This window comes from Lygodium microphyllum, chromosome 8 (assembly GCF_053477565.2).
Source record: "Lygodium microphyllum isolate KBCC chromosome 8, Lygodium_microphyllum_v1.1.10, whole genome shotgun sequence".
Classification (NCBI taxonomy): Eukaryota; Viridiplantae; Streptophyta; class Polypodiopsida; order Schizaeales; family Lygodiaceae; genus Lygodium; species Lygodium microphyllum.
In genome coordinates this window covers 50076803-50087467 of record NC_141142.1, presented here as the reverse complement: position 1 = coordinate 50087467, position 10665 = coordinate 50076803, and the positions used below count along the sequence as shown (strand labels likewise).

Below are 10665 nucleotides of genomic sequence, written 5' to 3'. Positions count from 1 at the left end.
TATAACTCTCTCTTTTTTTCTCCATATTAATACTTACTCATTTTCAATGTAGAAAATATCACATATTAGAAAAATATATTTAATGTTTGCATATTAATTCATAACCATGAATAGTCTCTCGTATACTAATATCATAGCAATATTGTTGTGTGAATCCTTGTTTGTCATATCATTAAGTTAAGATATCCTTTCAAAAAGGCTTTACTATCAATATGCTAAAATGAACAATAATCCTTGACATTGAAATTGTAAATGAGTGACCAACTTTCAAATACATAATTACACATCTATCACATGCATTCACATATAATCATAGAAAGAGTATGCACACGCCTTCTCATGAATGATAAGCATGCCTGAGAATCATGCCTCATGGCTACAACACTTAAACGATTATGGGATATAGTTCAATGAAACAATGAGAATTGGGCCTCTATGAGGTGTATAGTAACTTTTTGAATGATTAATTTGGTGGTGAGCTTGGATTTGATTGTCAATCTTTGATTATATTCCTATTTATAAAGTCAAATGCATTAATTGAGGAGATTTCAAAGGTGAATTGTATGTGAGTGATTGAAGTAAGAACTTGGCATTGCTTAGCTTCACATGTACTTTCTCTCTTGCCTTTGAATTTCTACTTTTATGCCCACTAAGAAGAAACATTTGAGGCACTTCTTTAGGGGTCTAGAGTGCAAGGTTTCCATCCAGATTTTGCATTTCTAATGCTTTTTTCACTCACTAACATGGGATTGTTTAACTTTATGTGTGGCTTCTCTTTTGTTGTATATTTTTTGGGTTCGTCCATTTTGTGTTCATCCAAGCAAGTTAGCATCTTACTTTTTGTTGACATTGAAGCTAATTGACATTATGACTCATGATTAATAATTGCTAGGAAATTCATAAATACAATTAAGTATATGAAGTTCTTAAAAAAGAATTTACAAGCTAAGGTGACTCATAATGTTTTGGGATTCTATTCCTTCTCACTTTTGGAAATAGATTTTGTTATTAATAATGAACCTAAAGCACAATAATCTATAATTGCAATAGACTTTGGATCTTTTCTTTATATTAAAATACTTACAGATTCCTCATAGTTGATATTATCCAATTTTTAGTAGTATTGTCAAATGTGAAATCTTATGCGTACTTAGGTCATGAAAACAAGCTAGAGTCTAGAAGACACTAATGTAGATATGTGTGGACAAGTTGTCAATATGACCATATTTCAAGCTTTTCTTTTGCAAACAAAAGATATTCCACTTCACACCTATTGCTTTAAGAATTGTTAACACTCATAGCTAGTATATCTAGTATAATTATCAAATATGGTTGCTATTCATAAGAAGAGAATCTACCATCTATTCTAAGTAAGCAAGCAATGTTGGTTTTCATTTTCCAAGAATGTTATAGCTACTTAAATATGGTGTAAAAAATTTGAGATTTTATAAAAAACAATGACTAGCATTTTTGAAGAGGAAGATGGATGCCTTTGAAGGGAGATAAGGATCAAAGGCTTGCTATCTTAAGGAACTTATATTCAATCTATACGTGCTTAGAAGTTCTATATGTGCTCAATTATTGATCAAGAATATTATTACTTGACCATGTGGGACGTCATAGTGCCATGCATTTTTATGTAAAAGTTTGAATAGATTGTATGGGTGTACCTAACTATAAGTCTATTAACCTTACAATTGGTCAATGGAGTGATAATGATAGGATTATTCTTAAAGATGAAAAATCATTCTAACATAATATGGGAAGATTTTCCTCAAAGATGGCTTGATTTTCAAACACTCATAGAGCTTCAAGCCTTTTAATACAATTATTTTTTAATGTGTCGTAAACTTGTTGAGAGGGTTAACTACCCTATATACAAAATGCCAAACACATTGTTCTAGAAATAAAGGTAAGTCATGTTTCTGCGAACATCTTTACAGTTAAGGGCACATTCTTTTGAGCGTAAATATACTCGGCAAACACCAATTTATGGTGTGCAAGTGATAAGTTGCCATCCTAAAAAGGTATGCACAATACTTCTAGGTGCTCACATCTCAAAATCTAGATGGTGGTGGTGAGAAGAATTGTGCTATGATGGTGTGGATGGCTTCCTAAAAGGTGTGTACAACACTTGTAGATGGTGATGGTGATGGTGAAAAGAGTTGTGCTAAGATGGTGGTGATGGCTTTCCAAAAGAGAGCAAATATATGCTAACGTGGAAACTTTATCACACACACACATAGATTTCTACATTATAAGTGTGTTAAAATAAAGTGAATTCCATAATGGAACTTCACTTCTTGCTATCATTGAGTGGAGTGTTTGAACTTTATTGGTGAATGACATCATTATTAGAGTTTATATTCCACGACAACAAACTGGCTTGCATAAGTTGGTCTTGGATCTTTGAACTACAAGCAAGTGGTCCCTATGTTAGCTTCTTGGGTTGTGTTGGCACAAAAAGTAACAAAAACTTCACCATTTATGCAAGCCTCTTCTTGTCTCTTTCTCCATTCTATATTCAAACAAGAACTACATGTGGATATACTACACAAATCCTCAAGTAGTTACTAGTATTGTTTTCCCTAGGAATAAATTATGGCTACAAAAATGATTTGCATTCAGTAAAGTATTGAGACTAAACTTGAATTTGTCCTATCCAAAGGCACTCCATATTAGTATTCTATGGAATATGAGCCTTTAAGCAAGTATTGAGATCTAAATGGAATTTTTGCCTACCCAAAAGGCACTCCATACCAATATTTTAGGGATACGTATCTTATAAGGTGATTTGTAAAATGAAGAGGACCTAAGTATATAGAGTCATCATATTGTCAATATTCTTTTAACAACATATTGTATTTGCATTTAAAATAGTAGTAATGCCACTAATAATTGCTAGTTTGGAAAACTATTGAAATTAGTGTATAATGTGTTCTCATGTTGGGTACTTCAAATATGTCACTATAACTTATCTAATTGCATTATTGATATAACTTGGCAATAAAGTCAATATTTCATTTACTATGAATGCTATAAATTAGAGATTTTAAGTTGAGGTGAAACTAATAAATCTATTGTTACTGTATAGGGTAATTTTAATTACCAAATAAAATAAGTAAGTTCTTCTAAAAATGACATGCAGACTAAGCAAAGGAATATGGGTTTCCCTTATTCTAGAGAATGCATAAGACAAAAAGAATAACTTATAAATAGAGAGTTCAATATGAGGTGAGTATCCTTCTAATTGTTTTTCTATTTATACATAATATGCTAAGTCTCATACATTGAGATGGTGTGATTGTTATAGATTTTTGTGGCGCACATCCCCTCCCTTGCCCTCCCAAATTTTTAAAGAGACCTCCATTGTGATTTTGGAACATGTTGGCTAATACTTTTAGAAAGAAACTAGAGGTCTTATTTAGACCTTAAAACAAAGTAGTTTTTAAAGAGCAGACACTCAATCTAGCGTCTTTATTTCTAGATCAACCAATAAAGTTACAAATGATAAATAGTACTGTTTCAATAAAAAGTAAAAATTCAAAAAAAGAGAAATTTTTTATAAATGTAAGTCACATGATTCATTATTTAAGATACAACAGAACCTTCATATTCACATACATGTATTTATAGTTTATCAAGCATGAATAACTACAAGAAAGAGGGAGATGGACATTTTCATTAGCATAGGCAAGCCACACACACACATGTATTACCATGAATTGCTCACATAGATGTTATAACACATGTGGGCAAGTGCCTTTTAGTCAGCTTAAGAAATTACAACATTCTTTGCTTGGCAATCTACTTAGAAGAAATAGATGGTATGGAATGCACAATGCACATAATCTTTCTACTTCTTTAGATTCATATTGATAAACAAACACACACACTCTGTGTGTGTGTGTGTGTGCGCGCGCGTGCGCGCGCGTGTGCGTGTGCATGTGCGTGCGTGCGTGTGCGTGTGCGTGTGCATGTGCATGTGCGTGCATGCGTGCATGTGTGTGTGCGTGCGTGTGCAATGCGCATGCACGTTGTCGAAGGGTTTTCGAAAGCCAAGTCGCAACCACTGAGGACTTTGAATAATTTCAGGATAGAAGATTCAACATGTGAATAATCCTATTGATCAATTTTCCACACAGCAACAAGTTCCAGACGGTTTTGTTTTATGGTTGTGAGTGTATGCTCAAGCATGTAATTATGGGGAGCATCTTCCATGGAAAAGTCGATTAATCCTTCAGATTTCATGACAGCATTACAATATGAATGGATTATGGCATCTACACATGGCTCTTGTAAGTTTCGTAAAGCTGATTAATGCTTGACACCACAAACTCCAACATACATGTGAATGCAGGAAATAGCCAGCCTGCTAACCTCTTTGAAGAGGTTTTGTATTAAATGTCAGTTTGAGAAGCATCAGTAGGTGCTAGTTGTGTTCCAATACAGAAATTAAATTCGCATGACATTGCATGATCAAACGAGCAATAAGTCTTTGCTAATGTTTTCTGATTTTGTTTTTAATGTCTTCATAGGCATCAGGTTGCAATGTCACTGAAAATTCTGGTAGATCTGGTTTCCTTTATGAAATCTTCTCAAGGCTGCTGCCACTTTGTTTATGTGCTTTGCTGGTTGCATCCTTTTATTTCTTCTCAGACAAGTACTTCATGATTTCCCATAGAGGAGCAGCAAAGCAGTAGAATACAGAGGGATTGATGTTTTCCCCTGCACCTGTTACAACGATTGCTTTTACATCATTTCTTTGTAGAGCTTCGATATATTTTGCCTTCAATTCCCAAAAGACTGGAATGGAAAGGGAATTGACAGGAGGATTGTTCACTGTGATCACAGCAACTCCATCGACGCCAACCTCCATGGACACCTTGGCCACCTCCGTCTTCAGGCCTTGGTTAGCCTTCCTTCCTTTCTTCCTTCATGCTCTCTTGCAAGCTCTGTCTGAATAATAATCAAGTGCTGTCAAACTGGTAATAGTTGCCTAATATAGGCTTGATTGCCTCTGAATAATAATCAGTTGTTGTCAAACTGGTAATAGTTGCCCAATATAGGCTTGATTGCCTCTGTTGCCTCAGCTGCATGATAGTGTGGCATTGTAGAGAATATGTGATGAGCCACGTGAGTGTCTGTTATGTGATGAAACACGTGATTGAGGATCCCATAGTCACGATCCACAGTCGAGAGCGCTCCACGCAGCCACTCCCACTCTGCCTCAGAGTAGTGAGGAAGGGCAGGGTGTGTGTGCTGAAGGAATGTGATGAAGACAAGAAACCCCATTCACAATTAACAGAGGAACGGCATATATTTTGAGAAGCCATAATAGCCCATATGCCGCAAGCTGGCCCAATTATGTCATCGAGCCATGCTGGTCTCGTCGTCCTCTTTAATAAGCATCTTCCACACAATTAAGGCTTTCGTCATCCCTGTTGATCTCCGAGTCACACGATTGTCGGGAAGAGTAATTTCATAGAAGATGGAGTCTTCTCCTCCATCTTCATCGTCTTCTTTTTCATCACCATCTGTCCCATGGTCTTCTCCCTCGTCACCATCTACATGACTTTTTACCCCCCAAAAAGCCTCCTTTCAAAATAGCCCAAAAGCTTCTCTTTTTCCCCTCAAAGCACGGCTCCTTTTCCCTTTCAGCATCCGAGTATATATTAGACATACAAACATAAGCCACTGGATTCTTCTTATTCAATTGCAATGCATGTTCGAAGGCCTGCCTTCCGAGTTCCACATTGCCCCACTTCTGACAAGCACCCAAAACAGTAAGCCACAACACAAGGTTAGCTGAATATGGCATCTTCTTTATAACTGCTACTGCCTCGCCTAATAGGCCTGCACGAACAAGGAGATCAACCATGCAAGTGAGGTGCTCCACCGTTGGAATGAGGCCATCGTCTTTGCTCATGCTTTCAAAGTAGATTTGTGCCTTACCCAGTTGACCTGTGTGACTGCATGCTTTAAGCACACTACTGAATGTTATCAAGTTTGGTTTTATGCCTTGTGCCCTCATTTTGTCGAATATATAAAATACATCTTCAGCCTTTCCAAGTTGTGCATATCCTGTGATTAGGGCACTCCAGCAGATTACATCTTGCTTTGGAAGTGCATCAAACACATCTTGTGCTTTTGTCGGCAAGCCTAATTTCATATACATATCAATCAACGCAGAACCTACATAAATATCCTTTTTCAGAAATCCTTCCCTAACAACATCAGAATGTAATCCTTGGCCCCTGTCTACAGATCCTGAAATTCCACAAGCTTTCATGATGCATGTAAAGGTGAGTGTGTTTGGGGAAACACTGTCAAGTTGCATCTGCTCAAAGCTGTTTATTGATGCTTCAGCACATTCATGTTGTATATATCCTGCAATTAGGACATTCCATGTGCCTAGATCTCGATAAGGAAGCATATCAAACACTGCTTGTGCCTCTGCCAGCCAGCCACATTTAGCATACATATCAACTAATGCAATGCCCACATCCACATTTGTCTTCAATAGCCCTATCCTATCAATCTCAGCATGTATTTCTTGGCCCTTGTTTATAGCTCCAGCCATGCCACAAGCTTTTAAGGTGCAGACAAGTGTGATACTATCCAAAGAGATATCCTCCTCATGCATTTGTTTGAATAATTGTAATGTCTTGTCTCCTTGATCCTATTCAACATAGACTGAAAGCAACCCTTCATACTCGCTACTATACTCATACGCAGAGAATAAATGTAATCACAACAACTAAGTGTGCATAAAGTATTAAATCGCACACACAACTTTCGGGTGGTTTTCACATCTCGAATGCGCAGCAATACGACATCCACCCCCTCTAATCCTGCACATCCTCCGGATGCGCCAACTACCCATGATCATTATCATCAAGATCCACAAACAAATCAATCTCTTCGTTATGCATTTCCGGTAGATCAACAAGATTATCAGCCATATCATCTGTCTCTTCCATTTGAGTTTCTTGCCGTTGCTCTTCTCTTGAAAATTCTTCCAATGCATAATCCTCATCATCTCTTTTCTTGAAAATCTTGATTCTTTTTCCAGCAATAGGCACTCTAAGCACTGTTCCATCCAATTCTGTCAGCTCATATGTTGCATTATCAAAGACATGTCTGACTATGTATGGCCCAAACCATCTTTTCACCATCTTCCGAAGTGCAGTATGCTGATTTTCAGGGCTGCTATCAAAGACCAATACCCAATCTCCCTCTTCTATTGCTCTAGGCCGCAAGCGATGCCTGCTATCAAACCTGTCCTTGTTCCTTAGTCTAGCAACCTTCAACCTGTCAATAGCTAGCTGAATATCCTCAGGTCTCCTCTCTAACTGTCGAATCCGAAGAGCTAAGAGCTCCTCTCTCGTCAAATCCTCCTGCCATGGTAAAACTGACCAAGTCAAAGCACAAGTCTCAATCGGCATAACAGGTTTCTGACCATACATCAACTCTGCAGGCATATATCCTGTGGTAACACTATGAGTCGTACGATCAGCCCATAAAGTAAATGGTAGAAGTCTTGGCCATTCTCCAATCCGTCCTCTGCATGCTTTGGCTAATGCTTTCACTATCGGCGGATGCCCTCTTTCACTCTTTCCATTTCCCTCTGGATTATATGCTGTACTTAGAGCCAACTTGATTCCTAGCTGAGAGAAAAACTCCCTAGCTTCATCTGCATCCAATTCACCACGATCCGCAATGATCTTACCCACACAACCATACCTGCAGAAAATTTCCTCCAGTAAGAACTTACACACTACACTAGTGGTCTTCGTTCTCAAAGATCTACCCTCAACATGATTGGTAAGATCCTCTCTAGCCAAAACAATGTATCTCATCTGCCATAGACCCATAGGCATGGTAACCAAATCAACTACCCACTTATAATGAATGCATAGCGGATAGGTCGGATGAAGCTCATCTCTATGACGCACTACTGAATACATCTGGCAGTCTCTGCAAGTCTCAACAAAGTGAGAAACATCTCTATACATGCCTTTCCACCAATATTTCTCCCTGATTTTCTCATAAGTAGCCCATACTCCTCTATGACCAGCCCAAGGACTCTCATGAAACTCCCTCATCATCTGTAACTGTGTCTCTCTATCGCAGACAACCCGCAAAGGTAATCCGCTTCTTTTCTTCGGATGCTTCCAAAGAAATCCGTCCTTGAGAAAATAACCATAGGCTTTCCTTCTAATCTTCTTGAACTCTTCATCTATCCATTCATCTCTTTTGCTTAGTGTACTAAGGTACCTGCCAATCTGCAACCAATCTCCAACATAGAGCTCTTCTGTGAAAGCCACAATATCATAGACATGACAAACATGATCAACCATAGTGGCTGAAATTTCTGCATCATCCTCTTCTGCAAGTAGAGTCTCCTCATCATCATATCTGGCTCTAGACAACATATCTGCCACTGGATTATCCTTCCTTGCTATGTGTTTAAATTCCGGATTTAATGACTTGATGTATGCAATCCATCTCAACATAGCTATATCCGGAGTAGAGCAACTCGTGATCATACCAATCAATGGCAAGCAATCTGTCTCTACCACAACTGAAGCTCCAATAAAGTACTCCTTGTCACATTTGAGAGCCGTGACAATCCCCAATAACTCCCTCTTGATTTGCGGATATCTCCTCTGTCTCTCGTTTAGGACTTTCGCCCCAAACCGAATAGCATACCTATTTCCATCTGCATCATCTTGACCCACAGCCCAACCTATGCCAATTGGACTAGTGTCAACTGTCAATACAATAGGCCTATCACAATTATAATCCGCTTTCCTGAGAGTAGGAGCATTCTGCAATAACTTCTTCAATTTCCGCATGGCTCTACTGTGACTCTCATCCCAATAGAATTTCTGCCCCTTTCGAAGCAGCTGATACAAACAATCTGCTATGTGTGCAAAATGAGGTATCCAAATCATATAAAACACACAAGCACCAATGAACCTCTGTACCTCTGAAGTAGTAGAACAATACTCTGCAATCTTGCCTATAGCATTCACCTTATCAGGTGAAGGTTTCCTGCCATAATATCCACACATATGCCCAACAATGACAACCTCATTCACTCCAAAAACAGATTTTTTCCCTAAAAGTGTCAAGTTCACTTCTTCTAACCTGTCCAAAATCTTCTCACATGCTGAAATATGATCAGCCACAAAGTATCTGCATCCCTGCTCATTTAGGCTCTCATTCTTCTCTTCTTCTGCACACCCCTTAATGGGCACATCATCCAAGAAAGGCATAGTAAGCTGAGGTATGTAATCACGAAGGACCTTATGCATGGCATTCATCATATGCGCAACAGAATTAGTGGCACCTTGAGGCAAGGTACACATCCTGACAAGCCCAATAGGAGTTCTCATGGTGGTTATATCCCTGCTTTCCAAAGCCAGCTGAAACTGATCATATCCTGAATATAAATCACCCAAAGAATAGATGGCACGTCCAGCAAATGCCTCTGCAAACTCATCCACAACTGGACCTATACCAATATTCCTAATAGTAACTCTGTTCACTGGCTGCATGTCCTGAATAAATCGGAGAGTACCATTCTTCTTTGGAACTGTAAACCACCTGTTTGAGTATGATGCAGATGAAGGCTCAAGGATTCCCATCCTGATTTTCTCATTCAATAAATCAATCAGCTTTGGCAAGTGTGCTTTAGGCACTGGAATAGGTCAGAGATTCCATGGGATATGAGGAATAGTAAAAATGGCCATAGGAGCAACAATATCAGGATTCACACATCCAATCTCATGTGGGACAAAAGCAAATCCTCTTCCATGACGCTCAAGCATATCCTGAAAGCATTGCTTCTCTATGGGTAACAAAAAATCACCATTTCCAATTTTCAATTCAGCAAGTGTCTCTGCTGAAAACTTATGACCAATATGCTCCGGATTCCTCAAAATTTGCTGTTTAGCAGCCCTCTCTATTTGCTGATCACTGTCAGATGGAAGCGGTACAGCAACCGGCTTCACCTTCTTATCCACAGTTTTGTATTTCGTGTCAACCCTGGCTTCATAATGCTCTTCTGCATTACATAAACCTTGCTATAAATCAGCAATTCTGCACTCCAATGGCTGAATATTCTCAGCCCTCTGCTCTATGGACTGCATAGGAACAGCCCCAAACTCTGAATGCTGAAATATTTCAGCAGTAAACTCTGTTGGCTGAAAATTTTCAGCCCTCTGTCTCTCTGAAAGCTGATCATAACCAGCTGGAAACTCTGTTTGCTGAATTTCTTCAGCACTCAATACTCTTTGCTGAGTTACCTCAACCTCTGACTCAATCTGTGACACAAAATCTGCAATTTCATGAAACATGTCCAGGGACTGCACTAATACATTACCATGACAATTCAGCATATCAGTTTTCAGCATATCTCCCATCTCTGCCATCGTATCTGCACAAATCACACTGTCATACATTCCATCTATGTGCTCATCATCCTCCAAAATTCCTGCATTTTTCAAATTTTTCTCCTTCTTGCATATATACTGCCTGGCAGCTCTAGGCAACCTAGAATTCTTCTGATAGCTCATCGAACTGTTTGCTGAAATCCCAACATAACCGGAGGAGAAAACACCGCTGCCAGGAGGCGAGAACTCCAATCTCCTCTCC

At 38.7% G+C, this 10665-nt stretch overlaps 1 protein-coding gene across 1 annotated transcript; it reads right to left on the bottom strand.

Moving 5' to 3' along the window:
* Positions 1-5370: 5370 nt before the first annotated feature.
* LOC148032266 (pentatricopeptide repeat-containing protein At5g48910-like) lies at positions 5371-6292 on the bottom strand. Its single transcript, XM_087683898.1, has 2 exons — positions 5686-6292; positions 5371-5567 (listed from the first exon to the last, which is right to left on the bottom strand). The coding sequence occupies exons 1-2, from the start codon at positions 6290-6292 to the stop codon at positions 5371-5373; spliced, it is 804 nt and encodes a 267-aa protein (XP_087540024.1).
* Between the last annotated feature and the right edge of the window lie 4373 nt (positions 6293-10665).

Coding starts and splice junctions, on each gene's coding strand:
- LOC148032266 (XM_087683898.1), bottom strand. CDS start 6,292: ATGAAAGCTTGTGGAATTTCAGGATCTGTAGACAGGGGCCAAGGATTA. Junction 5,568..5,685: donor GAATCCAGTGGCTTATGTTT/GTATGTCTAATA, acceptor AAAGTCATGTAG/ATGGTGACGAGGGAGAAGAC.